Source organism: Pan paniscus, chromosome 13, assembly GCF_029289425.2.
Source record: "Pan paniscus chromosome 13, NHGRI_mPanPan1-v2.0_pri, whole genome shotgun sequence".
Taxonomy (NCBI): domain Eukaryota; kingdom Metazoa; phylum Chordata; class Mammalia; order Primates; family Hominidae; genus Pan; species Pan paniscus.
The window spans coordinates 132,402,922-132,427,136 of NC_073262.2; the positions used below are offsets into that span (position 1 = coordinate 132,402,922).

The 24,215-nt window shown below is 37.6% G+C and overlaps 1 protein-coding gene across 50 annotated transcripts in view; it reads right to left on the bottom strand.

Annotated features, from left to right (window-relative positions):
• Positions 1-24,215, bottom strand: part of TRIP12 (thyroid hormone receptor interactor 12) — a 161,457-nt gene that overhangs the window by 14,841 nt on the left and 122,401 nt on the right. For 33 of the 50 annotated variants that reach the window (XM_024927799.4, XM_063595575.1, XM_055109189.1 and 30 more), the window contains 15 exons: positions 23,611-23,818; positions 20,628-20,728; positions 20,220-20,394; positions 19,031-19,172; positions 17,927-18,118; positions 16,511-16,662; positions 14,312-14,484; positions 13,492-13,565; positions 13,205-13,404; positions 12,463-12,590; positions 10,967-11,118; positions 10,155-10,297; positions 8,867-9,023; positions 7,144-7,242; positions 258-372 (listed from right to left, as the gene is read on the bottom strand). In XM_024927799.4, coding sequence (XP_024783567.1) covers positions 258-372; positions 7,144-7,242; positions 8,867-9,023; positions 10,155-10,297; positions 10,967-11,118; positions 12,463-12,590; positions 13,205-13,404; positions 13,492-13,565; positions 14,312-14,484; positions 16,511-16,662; positions 17,927-18,118; positions 19,031-19,172; positions 20,220-20,394; positions 20,628-20,728; positions 23,611-23,818 — 2,211 coding nt within the window. The remainder of the gene's footprint in view (positions 1-257; positions 373-7,143; positions 7,243-8,866; positions 9,024-10,154; positions 10,298-10,966; positions 11,119-12,462; positions 12,591-13,204; positions 13,405-13,491; positions 13,566-14,311; positions 14,485-16,510; positions 16,663-17,926; positions 18,119-19,030; positions 19,173-20,219; positions 20,395-20,627; positions 20,729-23,610; positions 23,819-24,215) is intronic. The other 17 variants (XM_055109162.2, XM_055109188.1, XM_024927807.3 and 14 more) reach the window with 1 other exon arrangement.

Below are 24,215 nucleotides of genomic sequence, written 5' to 3' on the forward strand. Positions count from 1 at the left end.
TGATGTTTCCAAAAACAAAACAAAACCTGGTAACTAAGAACATTTAAGAAATGAAGCATTCTCAAAATTGGAGTGCAGATCACTGAATGAAGTCCTCTAGAACTGGACAGGCCTTCCCTATTTGATAAATGAGAAAACAGAGGCTAAAAGAAAGCAAGTACAGCTGTCCATTAGAAATTAAATATGTCTAATAAACTGTCAGAGTCCATTACCTGATCTGAGTAACACAAACCAACTAACTTACAGATAGGCATTACCTTTTGGATTGCTAAGAGTTACTTCTTCACCTCTCCAAAGACCCAAGTCAGCTCTCTGTAGTTCCTGAGATACAAGCGCATAAAACTCCAGTGTAGGCCCAAGACCTGTACCAACCTACAGAAGAACACAAGTAGAACGATTTCAAATGTTAAGAATTGTGTTTTTTTACTGCCAACCTCTTGGAAATGTGCACACTAACAGCAACTGTTTACCAGGATGCATTAGAGATTATTTTCCAAAATGTCCTGGCTGGATTTATTCTTTCAGTTCTGGTCACCTGAAACAAAAACTAGCAACTCTTTATTATTTCCTACCCGCTAAGGCCCCAACATGTCAGTTGAACAATTTCCGGTTGTACTCACAGAAGTGCCACTGTGGCTACATATCTTTCCTTCAGGAACAATATGGCATTGTCTGCATATGGATGTCTTTCCCCTTTTTCTCTTTAGTGAACTGTTACCCCAAAACCAGCTCAAATGTCACCCTCTCAAGGGGAAGGCTCCCCCCAGCATCTGCTCCCAACAGTCTGTTCCTTTTTTCTTGGGGCTTATTTTTCAGCTACTTAAATACTTACTACATTACTTTACCACAATTTCAGTATATGCTTGCATATTTCACAGGATGATAACTATTTTGGTCATCCTGTTATCTCTGATAGTACCTGACACACAGTAGCCATTTAATAGAGATATGTCGAATAAAATACAAATAATGGAAGGTCTGATTCCACACCAGCACAGAAAGGACTAACGGCCTCATACAGGACACCAATGCTTCTCAACTCCCAGGGTGCACTGGAATCCCCAGAGCTTTATCAACATGCACATATAGGGGTGCCACATCCTGAAGATTCTGATCTGGCAGGTACAGCTTAGAGCCTGGGCACTGGTATTATTAAACAAGTTCTGAAGGTGACTGTGCAGCCTAAAGTGAAACTACTCCTCCATGAGACACCTGATGTGGACATGCCTGAAGCAGTGTTCATAGCTTGCTCCTTCCTTCACGATCTGTCAAGGTCCCGCCAGATCAGACCATAAACAAAGATATGCAGGTAGTGACAAGTTCATATCACAGGTTATACTCTAAATCTAACTGTAACCCTGTCAGGAAGGCAACATTTATAGATTACTTGTAAACAAAGGGTACTATTTTAGCATTATTACAGTTACTCTTAAAAATTACCCACACTAGCTTAAAAGTTTAGAGGTAGTCCACTAAACATTTAACTCTCTCAAAACAGAGATCTGCTTGGGCCTAGTGGTGCTTTCCTGATTAACCCCAATCCTATTATAATTCCACACCAGTAAATGGTATCACCATTAAACCCAAAATGAATAATCCCACCAAATCCTTAGAGCCGTCCTTGGCCATTCTTTAAACTCGCACAATCCAATCCATCAGTAAATACAATAAGCGCTGCCTTCAAAATGCATTCTAAACTAATTACCAACTTTACCCAGCTGCCATTCTCTGTCATCTGGTCCACTGCTAAAGCCTCCTAGATGGTCTCTGCACTAGCATTCCCGACATCTTGTATCCCATTCTCACAGGAGCAAGCGTAATCACAAGCGTAAACACAAGTTCGCGGCATCCCTTTGCTACTTTCCAAAGGTTTTCCATCTCATTCAAAGCACAGCTCCAGTTCTTACCACGGCCTACATGACCCCTCTGCCCACCCTGCTCAGTCTCTCTGACTCCTACTACTCTGCCCTTGTTCTCTATGCTCGAGCCACACTCATCCTCCAACAGGCTAGGAACACTGCTTCTCTGTTCTTGTGCTAGAGATACTCTTCCCCCAGACGCAATGACTTGCCTCCACTCAAATGTGCTCAGACTGCCCTACGCATCCCCATAATGCTTCATCCTCTTATTTTGTTTTACTTTTCTTCCACATGGCCTAACATATATGTGTACATGAATGTGTGTGTATGTATTGGCCTCCCCAAACTAAAAGATAAGCTCCATCATGGGGGTGGGAGTACTTTGTATATTCTGTTCTGCACTGAATCCCAAGCACTAGAGGACTGAGGAACAAAAGAGAAGCAAAGAAAAACCTGCAGTAACACATGGTATCCACTAGATGGTGCTAGTCAATTCTCCTTTTGGCATAACATTATCCCAGGTTCAACAGAAGTCACAGATCAAATTAGTCTATTTCCTTCATCCAATGCTGTTGTTTCTAAAAGGAGTCTTAAAATATTAAATCACTAAAAGCACTTCCTCTGTGAGCCTCTGCAGAAGGTGGAAGGCCCAGGTCATGTTTGCTTTGCTGATACAACCTGGGGGTGGCCAGCACCCCCACAGAGTAACCTGATCTCTTCAGGGATTATCATTCTACCCAACTACACCACTGAAAGCGTAGGTACTTGGTTGAGCTTCATTTTTCTTTTTAAAGGAAAGGAAAGCATAAAACCCCAGAAACAGAAAAACAAAAGTTTGACAACTTGACTTAAAATGGAATCTTTTTCTCTCAAAACTAACACATACTGGCACTTATTATGTGACAATGTTCTGAGTGTTTCACACATTGCAGCTCATTTTATCATTCTAACAACATGAGGAGGCAGCTGCACTAATTATGTAAAGGGCTGAGAGGACACTGATGAGTTTATGTTAACTTGCCCAAAATCACATAGCCAGTAAGTGGGCAGGCCAGGCTCCACATTCCCTGCTCCTGATCTTCCACCTTCCCAAAAGGATACTGGGTCACTGGGTCATTTGTAACCCTAATCCTGGGGGGTTGGGTGGCTTGTGAGCCCAAAGACTGGTATAATCCTTCCCTGGCTTACCAATCATCCCAATTCAAATAGGAGCCCACACTGTGACCTGACATTTTCACTGGGATTCTTCTAGAGCTAGTTAGAAATTCTTCCTAAAGGCCACCAGCTGACATTACAGCTGAATTTGAATCATAACCTGAAGCCCTATGCATCTCACAAAGTCAGTGCTTGTGAGGTAGGGGTGGAGGTACTTTCCCCTTCCCCAGTGAAGCAGCTCCTGGAATCTTTTCCGAGGTCAACAGGTAAGACCCATGAAGGAAGGGCATAAAATCTTGACCTTACATTAGCAATCCAATCCTGCTCCTTAGAACAACCTGTGTGAAGCCATTTTGAGCTTGTTTAGGTTTCATGCAAGATGCAATTTTAACAGAACCATGAGGGTTGAGAGAGGAAAGATATTTCCTGGCAAGAGAAAAATATGCTGAAGAAAGTGGAATGTACGTTTAAAGAGACTAAAAACATACCAAATGGTTAGAGCAAAGGTCCTGCAGTCTTATGAGTAACAAATTTGGATGCACCAACATATAAGAATCGCATCCTCTGAGCAACAGCCATGATCAAGCTAGATTCAAAAAAATCCGTATCTCTTATGCCAGCAGTCCAGGGCCTCCACTCCATCTGGCCTCCTCCTTTCTATCCCCCTTCTCCCAACACTTCTACAGCAGTACTAACTTCTGCCACTCACCACCAAGCCTGACCCTTTGCTCAGGCCCCATCTCCTACTAGAAAATGGTTCCTCAATCTCCCTGTTCTCTTTCACTAAGGTCTAACTCAAGACATCTTGAGGACAGCACTCCTTGTCTGAATGTGTCATTCAGTTGGCACCTGTACCACTACCTTGCCACACTCTTTGGTACCTTTGTCCTGTGTCTCCCTAACTACACTGTAATCTTTTGAGTGCAGAGACTCTGCCACAACCTGGAACCCTAGCATGCAGTATACTTTCCAGTACACAACAACTTATAATTTTACCTTTGGTGACTGAATACTCTTAGCTTTTTAAAAGTCATCAAGAAGAAGAAAATGCTTAATAAAATGAATGAAAAATCAAAGTCATGATTAAAATTACTTAAATAGGCACAGGTAGTATCACACACTAAACTGCTAAATCTATGATACTTACCATGAGCCAGTTCATGTACTCAGTTCATGAACTCAGTCACAACTTTGAGGTTATACTATTATTACCTACATTTTACAGATAAGAAAGCTGAGGGGCAGAACCTCCGTTAAGAGGTTCAGGGAAGCCCCAAAACTCTAAGTTTTGTCTTAAAACAAAAAAAATTAGGTGAAAGAAGAGGGGGGAAGTATCCCAAGAGACTTTGCTTGTTTAAAAGTATCTGAAAAGAAAGAAAAGACAAAGACTAGAAGAGAAGTTTTATTTTATTCACGGATGATATAAATGTCTATGACATAAGGCAGCAAGCTATACAACTGGCGGGCCAAACTACAGCTCCAGCCCCAGGGTCTGTTTTTGTACTTTCTGCAAGCTAGGAATAACTTGTATTAATTTTAAGCGATTAAAAATAATTTGAATAGTATTTCACAACATGTGAAAATCACATGAACTTTACATTTCTGTGACTATAAAGGTTAACTGGAACACAGCCATGCTCATTCAGTGTCTATTGCCACTTTCACACTACAAAGGTAGAAGTGAGTAGTTGTGATGGAGACCATGTGACCCACAAAACCTGAAATATTTACTATCTGGTCCTTCACAGAGAGTTTTCCCAAGCCATGGGTCTACAATAATCGTAAGTGATTTATTAACAAGTTTTAAGTTTATGAAGGTCACAGAAAACAAGGTTATGATACAAAAACGAACTGTATTTCTAGAAACCAACAAACAACTGAAAACGAAAGAACAGTATCATTTTCAGCTTCATCAAAAAACCACAAAACATTTGGAGCGAAACAAAATATGTGCAAGAAAGACCTCTAGATGTAAATAATGAAAAATTAAAGATTCAGATAAGTGGACACCACATTCATGGATCAGAAGACACAATGCTGTAAACATGTCAATTCTCTCCAAACTGATCTAAATTGAAAGAAATCCGAATCAAAATCCTGTCAAACTTTTTGTAGACACTGGCAGGCTGATTGTAAAATTCACATGAAATAAAAGTTGAAAATAACCAAACCATCTTTAAAAAAAAAAAAAGAAGGCCAGGCACGGTGGCTCATGCCTGTAATCCCAGCACTTTGGGGGGCTGAGGTGGGTGGATCACCTGAGGTCAGGAGTTCGAGACCAGCCTGACCAACATGCAGAAACCCTGTCTCTACTAAAAATACAAAATTAGCTGGGCGTGGTGGCGCATGCCTGTAATCCCAGCTACTCTGGAGGCTGAGGCAGGAGAATCACTTGAACCCAGGAGGCAGAGGTTGCAGTGAGCTGAGATTGTGCCATTGCACTCCAGCCTGGGCAACAAGAGCAAAACTCCGTCTCAAAAAAAAAAAGAGAGAGAAAAGAAAAAAAAAAAAAAAAAAAGGAGGACTTATACTACCTGATTATGACTTACTATAAAGCTATGGTGATCAACACAGTATAGAATAATAATAACAGAAAAAAAATCTAGAAAGAGATCCAGACATCACAGTCAACCAGTTTCCCACAAAGGGGTCAAGGTAATTAAATAGGAAAAAGAACGGTCTTTTCAGCAAATAGTGCAAAAAAATCTGAATAGCCTATGTCTGAAAGAACTTCAAACTGTAATTAATATATATACATATAAATTAACTTAAAATGAATCACAGATGAAAAGCCAAAACTATAAAACTTCTAGAAAAACAAATATAAGAAAAATCTGAGACCATGGTTTAGAGAAAGATTTCTTAGGATGCAAAAAGCACAAACAAGAAAAAAAAAAAAGATAAACTGGATTTCATCAAAACTGAAAATTTCTGCTCTTCCAAAGACATTTTATAAATAAATGAAAAGATAAGCCCCAAACTGGAAGAAAATAATGGCCAAAATTCTTGAATACTTCTCCAAAGAAAATACATGAATGACCGATAAGCAATGAAAAGGTCACATTATCAATCATGAGGGAAATAAAAATTAAAACCACCATAATATGCCGCTATACATCCACTAGAATAACTAAAACAATACCAAGTGTTGTGAGTATGAGAAGCAATTGAACTCGCATATATACGTTACTGGTGGGAATGTAAAATGTGACAGCCACTTTGGAAAAGTTTTGTATCTCTAACAAAATAAAAACATATCTCTATCTTACCAAATGACTTAGCAATTTAGTTCTGAGGCATTTACCCAAAGAAGTAAAAACATGTGCCCCCACAAGGAAATGAATACAAATGTTCATAGCAATGTTACTCAAAATAGTCAAAAACTGGAAACAACCCAAATGTGTATCAACTGGTGATTGTTAAACATACTTTGGTGCACCCATATAATGGAATACTCAATATATAGTTCATATAATGGAACTACTCCATAATAGGAAACAAATTGACACATGCAACATGGATGAATCTCAAAAGCATTATGCTAAGTGAAAGAAGAATGACAAAGGCTACATACTGCATGATTCCATTTATGATATTGTAAAAAAGACAAAATTACAGGGACAGAAAACACATCAATGTTTATCAAGGGCTGAGGATGGGGTAGGGGATAGAATGACTGATTTTGCAAAGTGAAATGGGGGCACTTTTTGTGGTGATCAGAGTATTCTTTATCTTGACGTGAAAGTGGTAACAAATTGCATCTGTCAACCCTTAAAACTACAAAACTACATTTTTGAAGTATGCAGTTATTATTTATATCTCAGTAAGCCTGATTTTTTAAAAAAGGCAATTCAAACATTTTGAAAGTTATCAGCTGTTTAAAATATCCTTTCAATTTATCAACTTAAAGACTAACAACACAAATGTGTTCTTACACCAGGAAAAAAACTGCCTTTTATTATTTAGTTGAACCTTTGAAAAATGGAGAACTTAGAACAAATCATTCAAGAGAAAAGAGAGCAAAGTCTCCCAACTGTCTTTCAGAATTTCATAGTACCAAGAAACTCAAATAACATTTAATTAAGAGCACAAGTCAAGCTAAATAACCATCACCAGACTCCAAGCTCACCTCATTTTCATACTGGATTTCTAACATGGCCCGTGAGCTGCCGAGGTCCTGCATCACAGACTCCGCCTGTTTCAGCAGCTCCTCTCGGTTCACAGTACGCTACAAAGAAAGTACAACTGTCAGGAAACTATGCTCTACCCATATTACACTTTAATAAACAGGTGGCATTTCTTGAAATGCAAAAGAACAAGATCAACTCAATTGTTAACACTTATTTCCTTAAACAGGTAACTCAGAAAAGGTTAAGAGGTAGCTGTATTGCTACAAACATCAACAGCACCCTGGCACACATTAAGGAAATCAGATGCAAGAGTAATTACTAATTTATCTTGTGGCCATGGCAAGTTCAGAAAATTCAAGTTGGGGAAGAAAAAAATCGTCTTTGCCAAATATCAGTGCAATTCTCAGGGCTGCAGTTTCATGAAATTTCCCTGGGTACATTTATATTTAGATAGAGAAATAGATATGGAGGTGACAGGTCAAACAGGTGAGCTGGAAACCTACTGGCTCTGATCTGCCAAGATCCTACAAGCACTACTACAAACACCTGCAAATGAGATTTTAAAAGGTCCTGCTAGACTTCTAATTTATGCCAATATCAGTGCTTATGGAATCCTAATAAAGATACGAATAGGATGACTTTTTTTTTTTTAGGCGGCGTCTCGCTCTGTTGCCAGGCTGGAATGCAGTGGCGCAATCTCAGCTCACTGCAACCTCCAACTCCATGGTTTAAGTAATTCTCTTGCCTCAGCCTCCCAAGTAGCTAGGATTACAGGCATGCGCCACCACGCCCAGCTAATTTTTTTTTTTGTTGTATTTTTAGTAGAGATGGGGTTTCACCATGTTGGCCAGGAAGGTCTCGATCTCCTGACCTCATGATCCGCCCACTTGGCCTCCCAAAGTGCTGGGATTACAGGCAGGAGCCACCACACCGGGCCCAAGAAGATTTTTTTAACTACAATGTTTGCTTTATGTTTTGTTTTGCTTTTCAGTATACACTTCACTCCCTGCCATCCATCTAACTCCTTTATTTTATTACTAATGTCTCTTATGAAACTTTTGGAGATAAAGGCTTTAGGAAAAGAAACTTAAATCCCTAGGGGAAAAAAACAGGTAAATGAACAGAAAAGACCTAAGTAAAAACAGTGCTGGTGAGAACTGTAGAATCGGTCTCCACTGGAAATGGCTCGGGGCCCCGTGGTTCAGAGCCACAAATGTGGAGCCAAGATTAGAAACACAGATTAAGTTAGCAACACTGGAGCTAACTGGTATAAGAGACTCAAAACATATAAAGGATTTTGTTTCAGGCTCTTCTAATTGGAGTGACTTGTTAAGGGAATGAAATGGATCTGATTAATTACAACTATTACATAAGGGATCAATTTTTAAAGGCAGGTGATAGTTTGAACTCCTAATTTAGAATGAAAAAAGTTTCAGTGAGAGAAGACAAGATTCTTTCTTGGTCTAAGAGTTACGGCAACTAAAAGAGAAAAGAGAATTGTAGAAATTATTTCAGAAATTGGGGGGTGGGGAGGAGAGAAACTCTTAATGAAGGATAAGGAAGAATCACAGCCCAGTTCCAAGAGACTGAAAGGAAAATAGGGCTAGCTGAATATGACCAAGGCCTCCAAGACCAACATGCATATTTAGATACACTACATTTCTAGTTTTCCCATTATTTTGAAAAGCTCAGATTATTTAAAGATTTTGGGGAGAAACTTACTTTTTTTCTATCCAATCTAGGTGCAACTCTGCTATCTTGAGAATCAGACTGGTTGATTTCTGGGTTGGTATCAAGTAATCTTTGCATTGCTCGGTCCCGATCAAATGCAGTTACATAAAAAAGCATTTGCCGGGTATCAAAAGGAAAGAAAAATGGGCTGTAAAAAGATGCAATGTAAGTTTATTATCTGGATGAGAATCAGAAACTACTAAAAAAAAATCCAAACTTATATTAGAAACAACTTTTGATATGATATAGAAAATTGTAAATAAAATCAGTAAAAATTGTTTAGGTCAATTTATTTATTTATTTTGAGATGGAGTCTTGCTCCTGTCGCCCAGGCTGGAGTGCAGTGGTGTGATCTAGGCTCACTGCAACCTCCGCCTCCCGGGCTCTTGCAATTCTCCTGCCTCAGCCTCCCAAGTAGCTGGGATTACAGGCTCCTGACACCACAACTGGCTAATTTTTGTATTTTTAGTAGAGACGGGGTTTCACCATGTTGGCCAGGCTGGTCTTGAACTCCTGACCTCAGGTGATCCACTTGTCTTGGCCTCCCAAAGTGCTGGGATTATAGATGTGAGCCACCACGTCCAGCCAGGTCAATTAATTTTTAAGAATTTTCATACTTCTTATATGAAATTTCTAAGTGATCGAGTAATAGTGCATTAAGTAGCCTTTCAATGCAGAATCTGATATTTAATTTTTAAAATCCTACACTTAAGTCGATAGATCATCTTTAATCTACCTGAAGGAAGTATAACATAACTAATGAAAGCTCATTTTTAAAATATGACCACCACCTTCATGAGGCACTTGAATCATCCTGAAACCAGCCCTATCTCCCAGTCCATGTCTGTGGAAAAAACTGTCTTCCATGAAACTGGTCCCTGGTGCCAAAAAGAGTTGGGGACTGCCGATTTAAATGTATATGGCCAGTGGCTTACATTTATCACTGCAGTTCTAGAGTCCCTGACCCAAGCAGGCTCAGACAATCAAGCAACTACACCTTTGGAATCCAATTCTATGACAGCAGATAATTTTGACTATCCTCAGCCAAACTGCTATGTGTACTTTCCTATTTCATACATAGACACATACTACCAAGAAGATCCAGCCCCCAAACTTGCCTAGTCTGTTTACATGCTAAAGCCACACAATTAAGCAAGTTGTGATCAACAGTATTAATACACATTTGACTAGGTCCAGTAAAGACAATGTTTCTGTAACAAAATACAAGACCAACCCAGTAACATTTCCAAGGCCACCATTACAGAAGTGATTGTCTTACCAGGTTTTTCCTAGCTCAGTAAGCCATGTTGGGATGTTTCCTGTCATGATTACTAAAGGATCTTGAAGTTGCCTATTTGCTTTTGCTGTTAACTTACTGTTAATAAATTCACTAGTTGGAATAATTTCCTTGCACATTGCATTCTGTAAAATGTTTAAAAAAAAAAAGTCTACATGTAGTAAAATATTAGGATTATATTCACAATCTCTTCCATTATCCCCAAGTCCATGCAAAGTACCCTGAATTCACGTGCTGGTTTCCAACATACAACACACAGCCTCTCATTACTGTGTCCCAACTAAAACAACAATTCCCACAATACACTGTTAAGCCCTCACACATACCCCTTGCCACTGCTGCGCACCCCGCCCAGCCACTGCTGCTGGCTCAGTCATTCAGTGATGTTGCAGCTAATGTTTCATGCAGGGCCAATTCCTTTACTCTTCTCTATGCTATATAAATATCAAAGGCAGCATGCAACTTTCACCCAACTTTTACTTGATATATAAACTTCTGGTTACATGTACCTAAAGAATTTTAACTATAATAAATCCATGTTCAAGTTTCATATTGTAGCTTAATTTCATAAATTTATTCCTAGAGAGAATTTTACAAATCTGCCAAGAGAATTAATCTAAGACTGTGGGCCAGGAGAAAAAAAAGTGGGGGAGAAGTTTCCACTGATGAGTACATTGTACTTTACTGGGCTAGGAGCCCTGCATTTAGCTGAATCACTGTTTCCATTTCTAGTGCAACAGGAAATTTATCAATCACAGACCATGAAAACTTCATAAGTAGGCAACATTACTCACATCATACAAGTAATACCAGTATCGACTGATAGCATGTAAAACTCTTAAAAGAAGGATCACATCTAATGACGGGTCTTCAAATGTTATATTTTCAGGTGGTGTGGGAATGAGGTAAACTTCTAAAGGATTTGATACTGATGGGCACACTCCATCTAAAGGACAAAAGACCAAAGTAAGTTTTGATCAAAGTTAGAAAGGCTAAGCCAGTGCAGCCAAGGTCCTATCATCGCTAAAAGAGTAACAGAAGTTGTTATAGTCAACGCTTGGAATCCTATTAGTAGGGTATTGATAAGTTTGACAATCTTCCCATTTTATCTTACATATAAAGTGCCTTGGCTTATAAAAATTTCACTTTCCCCTCCCATACACAAATAAACATTATAATGGAGGAAAGCTGACTCCTCCACATTTCTCCTTTATACCAGAAACAATGGCAAACAGTAAAATGGCTGGAGGAATAAAAACAAACTGTTTAAATTTAAGTTCACTGTTATAGAAATTTCCCAGATCTTTCATATCCAGTTTATAACTAGACGAATACCTCAAAATTAAAAACCTGGTAAAAGAGACTTGGTTATTTAATGCAAGGCTTAGGACTGAACAGATTGTGAGGGTTTTCAAGTAAGGGTCTGCAAATCCTTTGTTACTAGACTGCATTAAGTAAAGGCATCAAAAAAATAAATCTGAGGGATTGAAACAGTTGCCATTTACTTACAGCAAGCAAAATAATAAAAACTCATACCACCATCATTTCATAATAGAAAACAGCATGTTTAACACCAAAAACGTAACAATCTCAAAACTAAGAGCCTTTTATATCGAACAAACTTAGTTTTGTGAAAAAAAAGTGCTACAGGGCCCTTTTCTGTGGACCAGGGAAACCAGTGTGAAAATTACTGTGGTGGCGGCAGGGAGCGGTGGGGGGGTGTCCTCCATGGAACAATAATATTGTCTAACTCTAAGGCATTGTTAGTATCGTATTTTTAAAGGGAAGAGGTGGGGGAAGAGAGGAAAACTATAGACAGGAAGGAAGTATTACAGAGGAAAATAAGTCTATTAGAAAGTGACGGTTATATTCGATGGTCATTACATTACCTGGCATCACTTTTTATAATTACTGTAACTGTACTACTGTCATGGGTGACAAATAAAAAATTAGGGGCCAATTGGCCAATTATCACTACCTTCAGTCTCTTGTTTAGTGAACATGTTCTACCAATGAAATTTGTTTCAACCTTCATAAAAACCTGAACTCTTATATGAACTGGGAATAAGTTTTTTCCCAATTTTCCTTCCCAATTTAATTTTGTAGGTACTTAATTTTTCATTTTCTAGATATTAAAGTTGAGGATTAAATGTGATCAAACTGTAACGTCATTTATTTCTCAATTATATTCAAAGATTTTACTACTAAATCCAAATCACTCTTTGAAAATCATGAAAATGGGAAGATTGCCCAGTTGGCAATCCATTTTCCCCTTTATCTACCATCTTACCGTGCCATAACTCATCATGCTTTTTTGCATTTCTAGGGGAAGTTTTCGTTGGAGCTGTTTGGGCTCTTCCTCTTTTACCACCAACACAATCTTTATTACTTTCTTCATCCTCTCTAACAGGTTTATACCTAAAATGACAAGACAGTATATAAACCAAATGTAGATTTTGAAACTGATACAAAGCCAAAATCTAAGCCACAGACACCACAGTTACCAGAAGACTGTTCTGAGATCTATTCTCCTCTCTCTCCCTAGTGTGAATCTGGAGAACTTCTTAGAAGAGATCACCTAGAGACCACCTTCCCAGGAGGGGCTGCCTCAGAAACTCCAAGGGTGGTTCTGGGAAGAATGGCTCTCTTCAAGCATATGTAGCAGACACTCACAGACAATGCAGGAAGCTGCATCCAAATGCCTCTTAAGGACTCAGAGATGCCCAACTTCAGATTACCTAATATCTTATGGCAACATTTTTGTCTTAATTAAAGACCTGAAATAAATCTAGAAAAGCAGATGTAAACCATGATTACTGTCCATGGATATACATTTTCCGGTAGAATGAATGAGGAGGCTACATATACATATGCACCTTATCAAATATTTGAAATCGTCTTTCAGAACTAAAATGTGTGATTTAGGGCCCCCTATCCTTATGAAAGCCAGCCATTAAGTTAATGTGAATTCTAAAACACAAGAACAGTTTCAAAGTTTATGAAAAACCAAAAGAAAGAATTTTCAGACTTGCCATATTGTATGAGTCTTTGTCCAAATACCAGCTCTGCCTAGAGGATTGCTCTCATCATCTGTGGATTCTCTTTCATCTTCAGCCTGTATACTAAACTGCCGTACTGCCTGATACACAGTCATGTTATACGGCAGCAAATGTTCTCCAATATAAAACTGCAGCCTGTGTCTTACATTTCCTGAATTTAGGAACTGAGCAGCCTGAATAAAGGAAAGCAAAAGCCATTTAAGCCAAAGGCCCTGAACTTTATATAGTACATTATACATGGTGGGAATATAGTATCTTACCAGAGACTCATCTATTTCCTCATCTGATCCATCGTCATCGCTGTCTTCATCATCTTCTCTTACTCTTCCATACCCTGAAGACCCAAGTAGACTTTTAAACTCTTAGCGATTTTAGGTGTAAAAAAAAAAAAAATCCTGTATACACACTGGTTAAACATATTCTTAGAAAACACATATAGGTTGAGTATCCCTTATCTGAAATGCTTGAGCCCAGAAGTGTTTTAGATTTCAAATTTTTTCAGATTTGGAATATTTGCATGTACATAATGAGATACCTTGGGGATGGGATACAAATCTAAATATGCAATTCATTTATATCTCATACACATGGCATGAAGGTAATGATATACAGTATTTTCAATAATTTTGTGCATGAAACAAAGTGTATGTACATTGAACCATCAGAAAGCAAAGTTGTCAGGTGTGGAGTCTTCCACTTGCGATGTCACGGCACCAATCCAAGTTTCAGATTCTGGAGCATTTTGCATTTTAGATTTTCAGGTTAGGGATGTTCAACCTGTATATATTACACTCTGATCTATGAAGCAGAAAGGTCTAAGAAAATTGCCAAACACAAAATGTCATTTCTACTACATTTCACCAAGATAAATTAACTCAACATTCAAGTAAGCAGTCAACCCCTAGTAAGTTCAATGTATGACTATATACTAAGTAGAAAATAAAAGACAGGAATATAAGTTCCTGCCACCTAGGTTTTAACAGAAACAACATTAAACAGAGAAATAATGTATGTAACTCTTAATGTAAATTTCTCCCAAATATACATATATAACACACAAAACAAATATATGGAAAGTACCTCTAACTACAAGGTATCTCTCGATGGCTTGTACCAAAGCCAGAGGGTCAATCTTGACAGGTCCACCCTTCCACTGCTTCACATTTGCACAGTCTGGATGTCTTTGTAACTGGCATTTTAATTGATGTGTGTTGAAAAATTTTAAAGCCTGTGATCCTCTGTTGAGAGAAAAGCTCAAGATAATTTGTGAAAAAAAAGTTAGTCTATTATTTTCACATTTAATATACATTAATTCAAATAAAGGCAAGTTAATACAAACTGCATTTTCATGAGACACACTAGTACTAAGCATTTACTTACCAGTTCTGTAAATGGTAAAGCCAATAATTCAAGTTATTTAGAAAAAATTTTTATACGTAAGAAATAAAAGACGGATGTGTATGCGTGCATATGAAAACCTTAAGTCAATATTTGATCTCTGTCCCATCCTAAATCCATGGGAGCAGAAATACTTCACCCATGAATATTTAATTATTTTTCTGGAACAAAAATTCCTGAACCATTTAAGCACACTCACTTCTACAATATTTTGCCCATTCCTATTGAATTATATTTTTTAAAAAGAAAAAAAAAAACCTCTTTATTTCAAAGATTTCAGCTACAATATTACATTAAAAACTAACCTTTAAAATTTACTTTGCTATAATAGTTTTGAACGAAGCGGTTTAATAGCTACTGCAGTTGAAACCTGGTCATGATGTTTAATTGCTCATTTCAGAAAAGCTCTGGCAGGAGTCAGATATCAACTTAAACTGTGATTATCTGTATGATTCCACAAAGCAAGCTTGTCCAACCTGCGGCCCACAGGCCACATGCAGCCTAGATGGCTTTGTATATAGGCCAACATAAATTCGTAAACTTTCTTAAAATACAATGAGTGTTTTTTTTTTAAGCTCATCAACTAACATTAGTGTTGGTGTACTTTATGTGGCCCAAGACAATTCATCTTCCAATATAGCCCAGGGAAGCCAAAAGATTGGACCCTCCTGCACATAAAGCACACAAATAGGGATGTGGAGAATATTCCATTTTATGAATATATACATATGCAAACATATTTTATATAAATTTGGACACAAAAAGCTTCATGATTTTCTCAAGCACAGGTGAAAATGCCCCCTTATTTCATGAACTCCTCCAGGAAATCATAACGATCAAAACTGAATACCACACACTACATTAAATTTCAAAGCAGAAAAGAAACCCTAGTCCATGATGTGATTGCTTTATCACTCAACAATGCATATGGTTTTTAATTCAAACAAAGTTTTTTAAATGTTTTTAAAACATCAAAATGTGGATTTAAAAACCAAACTAGGCTGAGTGTGGTGGCTCAGTAATCCCAGCACTTTGGGAGGCCAAGGCAGGAGGATCACTTGGGCCCAAGAGTTTGAGACCAGCCTGGGCAACAAAGTGAGACCCCGTCCCTACAAAAAATAAAAAAATTAGTGGAACATGGTGGCACATGCCTGTGGCCCCAGCTACGTGGCAGGCTGAGGCAGAAAGATCTCTTCAGCCAGGAGGTCAAGGCTGCAGTGAGCCATGTTCACACTAGTGTAATTTGGCTTGGGCAACAAAGTAAGACTCTGTCCCAAAATAAATAAATACATAAATAAAAACCAAACAAATTTCCTATTTTCTAGGCTTCCGGTCAAAATATTCCATGAAACTTGTAACATTCCACGACATAGAACAATTCTTTCCTGTAGCACCTCAAGAGTCCTTAAAACTACATTAAAATATATATATATTTATTAAACTAGTAAAACTTCAAACGTTTGACCCCATCAAAATACAAAGTTATAGCCACTAATATTACATATAAATCATATCGCTCAAAATGTAAACGTTACTCACAGCCATAAAAATTTTTTTATCCCTACTGAAGTTAAACACAAAGTTCTTAAGGAAGTTTTGTATGCTGAAGTGTATCAATTTAAGGAAAACTAAGCCTATTACAAGTTACGAATACAATCACTGGATTATATATTTATAAAGCATCCTGTTTAAGGCATATGGTATAATTTTAAAGATAAGAAAGCATTTGATTCATTCTTTAGAGTGCTTAATTTCTTTCATCATTACAGCTGAATGTTTTCTGGGCCAATCAAGACTTTACCAGACGTCTTGCCATCTTACTTCAGTGAAATTAAGTACCAAATTCCAGTGGCAAGGGTATAGCCAGGCAATGGTCCTTACCTGCCTCCTGTCCCATTTCCACTAGGGAAATCATGTACTTTGACTGGAAATTGTTCCATCTGGCTGAGGCAGTTGTTCATCTTGTGAACTAATGCCAACAAAGGTGCATTACCCACTGGTTCCACTCTTCCAATGGGCTCTTCTCCAGGAAGCTAAAGTTATAAATAAACAAACAGGTTAAACAAAGCCTTTTCAAAACAAAAGTCTCCTCAAAGAGAAGATTTAATAAGCAGCTTTATAAAAGAGAATAATTTGTCTATTCATCTTTATCTTTTATGGCAGATTTGGTTTGAACGATGTTACCACGTCAATTATTTCAATAAAGACAAGTGTTTTGTACAGCCCACAATCCTGTATTCACAATCTCCACATCCAAAGGCTCTGAAAACACAAGTCACTTGGTGGCAAAATCTGATCCAAACAGACATAAGGCTATTTACAGTCTTTATTTATCTGATTTTAGTAAGAATATTCATGTTATGCTATAAAAATATTTAATGCATATAATATACCGTGCTATTCAGAAACTGCTGGGAATTTTAATGTACTACACACTGTAGGACCTTTGAAACCGACCAAACTCCAGGGGTTTCAGAAAAGAGATTGCACATAATCTTAAGTATGCTGTAAAACTATACATAATACTGTCACGCTTCTAATGAATCTCCAATAAATACTAACTTTGCTTTAGGTTGACTCACAAGTTAAAATACAAGCAATGCTCAAATGCCTCTGAGGACTGCAAGTGCATGGTGAAATAGTGTTAATACATAGGAGAGCTATGCTAAGCCCTATTACACAGATAATCCAGAGGGAAACGTTCCAAGTGATGCCTTCTCTTTAAGCCACTGTAAAACAAGGAGAATGCTGTCAACAGCATCCAAGGATTACCCTCTTGCTCTGGCCCACTTAAGAGTGAAGGAAGGGGAGCCACTCTGTGGCTTTGTAATCCACATTATAAACGGTGACATAAATGGTCATTAAGCGCCCTTGACTGGAACTGTTACAACTGTATTTTATGTACAAAACAAGAAAATATATCTCCTCTATCTTATTATAGATGTCTGTTTCCCTAAAAGGAACTAATACAAACTTCAATACATTTAAAAACAAATATTGCAAGTAAAATACATTCACAGGTGAGAGACTACTATTAATGGCTCATCTTGCAAGCAAAAAAGACTCAAGATACTTCAATCATAGAAATAGTGACATGGGCTTTGTTAAATCCCCATTTCATTGTTTTACTATTTACTTTGATATACAGAAGTTGAAGGATTCCAACTATGTGAAAACCTAGAAGTTTTCCCTCAATGTCTTGACCAAGACCTGCTGGAAATTATTACTGAGATGAAAATATATGCATTAGTGAACACTGATTCTTAAAAGAAACACAGGCATTATTAGATAACTTACTGGAGAAGAAAAAAATACATGAAGAAATCTCTTTAATCTGATCTCTCTGCTCACAGCATCCTTTTCACTTTTAGATGTCAAATAAAGCAACAGCTGCTTCACAAATCCACTATGTTGGATTTCAAATGATGAAACATCTGACTCTGAGACTATGCTACGGATTTCTACAAGGCACTCAGCTCCACCATCCACCTGAAAGAGTTAGGAAAAGTATTTCTATATTGATTTAAGCAGCACTTTAAAAATACACAACTCACATATCCTCAAAAGGAAATGAATATATTCTCAACGCCCTTAAAGAAGAGGGCAGGGGAGTGGTACAGTCTTAGTAAATCCTTGGAAATTATGATTTTAAACACACACACACACACACACACACACACAAAATATTTCATGAGGAAAACCAGGAATCCATAATAACATAAGAAGAAAATCTTCATATTCAACCAATGTAGTTTTCTTTAAAAAAGAGTATTTTTAAAAGATGAGAACAGAAAACTGAAGAATAAGGGGCTATAACACCAGAATGGAAAGATGAATCAAGAATACAAGGTGTGGTTTTAAATTAATACATTTAAGGTCTCAGCAAAATGAACAATTTCTTGGAAAACATACTACCAAAACTGCTCAAGGTACATCAAAAACATCAAAATAAATAAATACATAAAAATAAAAATAAAAACTGAGAACCAGATGAAACGTAAAACACTTATTAGTAAACCTCTAGCCTCTCCTGCCACTCTGAGACCCCATGTGAAGAGAGGGGCTAAGGAAGGCCTATCATCTATACCTATAGTTGAGGATGACTTAGAAAACAGATGTGCTTGTGAGGACATTTCTGAAGTTTCTTCATTTGTCAAGAATGATGAGATGTGAAGGAAAGAAAGTCAAAGATGAGGTTTCTAGTACATTTAATACAGACTGATGAATCCTGATAGTCAAGGGATAAGTAAAAGAAATGCCAGCACCAAGGGTGTATATAAGGTAAAAGTCGATGTAGGATAGCTAAATCCATAGGAAGCTAGAGAGTCATGAAGGAAAAGAGTAGCAGGAGATGCTGGGAAGAGACTGAAAAAGACCAGCAAAATGCACTGGACACAGCACCTGGAGGTTGAGTTGTTCGGTTGCAGCACAAAGTCTCTGAAGGACATTCAATGCAGGGTTGCTTCCATCCATATTCTCAGAACTGAAATAACGTTCTACAAATTTATGTGCCTGCTCCTTAATCCAACCTTTAATTTTTTCTCTACAAGAAACAAAAAGGAGATATTAAAGTCCCACTGTATGTAGAAAGGATATAACTTCTGATCAAGGCAAATAGCTGCTACATTTAAAATTCATCCTGGTCTATGCTTACAGTTTAAAAACTCCAGATTCCATAACCAAATTAACTTTCACTTTGAAAATGGGCTACGATGTACCACCTGGAGAACTGTTTAAAAACTTAAAATACACTGCAGGTCATTACATGAATTGTAAACAAAGTGTACTAATTTTTTGGAACCCTGCAATATAACACTTTCCTAAGTGTTCCCTTTACTTCCTAAAGTACATACATATCTGCATTATCCTTAACTTGTGTTTCCTGGAGAGCTGAAGTAAAGATTTACAGACCAGAAACATGCGCCTATTAAGGATGTAATAAGCTGTGGCAAACAAGACCCGGCTGCTTAAATTACAAATGCTGATGGCTTCAGAAATTCATTCACTTAATTATTTTTATACACTGAAATTAAGAACAACAACCAACAAAACCAAAGAGAGCATGTTAATTTTCTCAATGACATTTGGTCTTTTAAAATTTCTTATCTGCAGAGGGAAGTAATCATGTTGGTATGCTACATGCAGAACCCAAAAATAAAACAAGTCCCAAGGACTTAAAAAAAAAAAAAAAAAAAAGGCTCTCCCCTAAAATCCTGAAGTTCCATTGTAATGGGTAGAGAAATTTTATCATAAAAGATGTGAAGAATGTGGACAGAAAATGTCAGCTTTTCCTTGTCTGGAACAAAACTGAGGAAGAGGTTCCCCAAGGAATACAATTTGCTTTTGAACGTATAAGACTTTCAGCTAGGTATGCTGGAAGGAGTTTCAAAGCACATGACTGGAACTTAGGACAAAGCCAGATGCAGGGTTCATTAACTGAGAACCTACCTAATTCTTGAACTATGCTTTTAAGAACAAATTAAAGTGCTGTGTCTATGTATCGTCTCCACACAATAAACGTACTGGCTGAAATAATGTTAAGTTTTTCTGATATGGGAATAGAAGAAACATAAAATTCCCCCCACTTCACCTATTATTGGAGATGGTATCCTTTGAGGCAGCCCTGGCAAGGCCACTACCTCCCGCAGTCCGTGCTGGCTCAATGTTGTTGCTGTTGGACTGTGTACTTAACCTTCCCCATGTTTTTGGATTCAAGCTTGCCAGGAAAGAAGATTTAGGTGACTGAGTAGTGGTGGGGCTTTTAGCTATGAAAAGAAAAAAGAACTACAGTTAAGTCATTTTAGTTTAAGTGATGAAAAACAACTGATTTTTAAGATTCACAGTCTTAACAGATTAATTAACTGAAAGAACTAAGAACACTTAGTCCTCAGGAAACTTAGGCATACTTCAAGAGCTACTGGCAGTTTTAATAAAGTACATTTCTGCACCTGCTACCACCCTCCCCTTTACCTCCCCACAGTTTCATCAAAGGGGTTACCTTGATTGTCTACTTTGTCATCATCTCTTGGAGGTGAGTACTTTGGCCTTCTTGGCCCTCGTTTTGGCAGTCGTTTTCTCTTTAGAACATCACTTAATCGACTGTCCATGGGAAAATATGAGATAAGTTTAGCAATTACCACTGTTTTATATCTTCACTCACTGAAAATGCAAACTAAAATGGCAGAAACAGGGAGTAATAAAATACTGTCAGGCCGGGCGCGGTGGCTCACGCCTGTAATCCCAGCACTTTGGGAGGCCGAGGCGGGCAGATCACGAGGTCAGGAGATCGAGACTATCCTGGCTTACATGGTGAAACCCCATCTCTACTAAAAATACAAAAATTAGCCGGGCGTGGTGGCAGGCGCCTGTAGTCTCAGCTACTGAGGAGGCTGAGGCAGGAGAATGGCGTGAACCTGGGAGGCGGAGCTTGCAGTGAGCCGAGATAGCGCCACTGCACTCCAGCCTGGGAGATAGTGAGACTCCAACTCAAAAAAAAAAAAAAAAAAAAAAATACTGTCATAACAAGGTATGTTCTTGTTTAGTGATTATTTAATGCCAATTCTGTGCCAGTCATGTTCTAGAGGTGTGCAGACACAGCAAATGATTATTCAGAAAATAACTAGCTGTTTAACTATACTGAACTATGAAACATAAAGCCAGATAAGATGACTGATCAATTTTCTATGTGTTCAACTTTAAATAGTAGTATATAAGTACATAAAGCAAATATGCAACACAAAGGAGCAAAATAAAAATAAATGGGTAATAACCAACCTGAAAAAGAATGTTAAATCCACATAACACACTTTTTCCATAACCAAAATGGCCGTGAGTAAAATATACATGACCCTTAGTGTTCATGTTGTCAAAATACTCATCTGCCTCTAATATACTACCCAAAGTAATTTCATAGTGTGACAATGGCAATAACATACTAAATAAATGCATTTATGAACATTTTAGTTGGTTTTTTTAACCTATATACAAATCTAGTGAGTAGTATGAGTAATTTATTCTGAATTAGAATCATTTGCAAAATTAAACACCTGTAGCCTGTTCTAACGACAGTAGAAATAGTTTGTAACAGCAATAAATTTTTAGAATAACAAAACTAAATAAGATGAAAAGGCTGAAAAATGTTGTGGTTTAGTTGGTCTGTGGCCCAAATAAAACTGGAAAAATCTGAAAAAAAATTGGAAAGTTTCCAACACCTGACATTTCTATGGAATATACTTAATAATGTGCTCAAATGTGCTTGACAATCAGGAAAAATGAACTTTCAAAGGATGAAAAATGTAATTAAACAATTTCCATTTAAAAAAAATTAACATGAATTTTTCATTTGCAACCATGCTGTAATATGGAACCACTTAAAACTATTTAAAACCATGTAAAAATATTTTAAGAAAAAAGTTATTTTCTCTTTCTTTGGCATAATCAACTGTTAGACTCTATAATCAATTCCAACTCCTTAAATTAAAATGGCTCAGAAATACTGCATTTGAGCTGGGCATGCTAGCACATGCCTGTAGTCCCAGCTACTTCGGAGGCCAAGGTAGGGAGGGTCACTTGAGCCCGGGAGTTCGAGGTTAGCCTGAGAAACAGAGCAAGACCCCATGCTGTGTCTCTTTTAAAAAAAAAAAAAAGAAAAAAGAAAAAAGGGAGAAAGGAAAACATTTTTAAAGGGAAAGAAATACTGCAATTGTCTGAACTGTATCACTCTCTGTAATTTACTGAGTATCTATGATGTCTCAGGCACCATGCCTACATTACAGTAAAACCCTGCAATAACTTAAGTTACTGCAGCAGCTAGTGGGTAGGAATGGGGCTGGGAAGGAAGTAAAGGAGAGAGCAAGGCTGGAAAGGAAAATGGCAGACAAAAGCAACTGCAGAATCAGGGACGTGGAAGAGTCCCCAGAACTCTCCAAGCCCAATCTCCTCAGACTGGTCAAACAACATGGGTGCCAGTTAAACTCAGCAGTTTCCTAAAATAATACCCACTGTGCCAGAAGTTCAGTCTGCCAGAAGTCTTGAAACTGCCAAAATTCATATTTAAGCTGGACTAGAAAACTGCCACCAGGTGGCACCAAATTCCCCTCATCCCCTCTCCTACCTGAGTTGGCTGCCTGCACAAGACAATGCTACCCTGCAGATTATAAGATTAAATTTTTGGACCCCACTTATTATTACTATATTTTAGCATGATCTACTTTTCAGTTTAAAAGGAGCCAAAAAGAGTACTGCAGTGAATACATACTGAATTTCAGAACTGAATTTGGTTTATCAGGTACCACTCATCTAGTAATATTAAGCTTCTAATAGCAAGGAAATAAAAACACTTTTAGAGTGTGATTTGTTTCTAACACAACAAAATGGAAACCAATGGAAGGTTTGGAAACATTCTTAGTAGCATGGTATAACAAAGATTAAAAGCTGATAAATAAATGGGAGTAGAGAATTTAAGAACTCTCATTTTCCCTTATTAAAAGCAAAGTATTTAACTCCCAGTTGCCAATTAAAGATAAATGGGGAATCAGTATTTTTTGGCCTTTATTCTAAGACTTCTAATTTTCAGTATTTTTAACTGTATTAATATCTGGATGTCTCTGAGGTCGTATGTATGCAGCAGCACAAAAAATAGTCACAAGATTATGAAATCAGAAACCAGAATTCAAATCCCACAATGTTAGAGCCTACAAGTAACATAAGTGTGTAACACCGTGCAAGTCACAAATGTCTCTAAACTTTAGTTTCCTTGTATGTCAGTGGGAATAAAACTAATCTCTTACAGTTCCTAAACACAGCCCAATACAGTAGGTTTCCAATAAATGTTTTCTTCCCATTCTCATTAACAAAATACAAATGGAAAAATATAATATATATATGCGAATATGTTACCATTTTACTCCCTATATGATTCTTAGGTACCAAAGCAGCGCTAACAGCAAAGAAATAAAAATCACAACACAATTCTTACTTACCCTTGAGGGCTGAGATCTAAAGAATCATCCCTGCTGTGCTGCAAGCTGGGTGATCCCAAGTCAGCTGTAGCATGAGTGGCAGCTGTGGCCGTCCCACTGCTGACTGAAGTTGTGGATCCCAAGGATCCCGATCCATTCGTACACGCCTTTGGTGGACTTGTCAACAAAGACTCTGATTCTGCTAAGTGTTTTACTTGATGCATTACACCTTTATAATAACAGAGATGAAAGGGAGTCAGTTTTAATCAGGAGTAGAACCTTCTCCCCACCATTACAAAATCCCTAAATACCAACACTGACATAATACACAAAAAGACTAAAACATAACTGGCAAATAGGTAAAAGAAATTAGGAGCCAGAGTTTTCAACTGGACTTCAATCAGAAAAAAATATAAAAACTAAAGGTTAAAGAAAAATACTGATATTGAATGTCTTCTAATCTTCAAAACCAGATTATATAAAACTTAATAGGGTCACAAAGTCCTATTCAGAGTTCAAAATACGCATTATAAAAACAATAATCAACTACAGAAATACAGTGCACACCCTGTGGTGTGACAGCCAGAAGGGATGGAAAAGACCAAGAATCAGTTAACTTCAAGTGC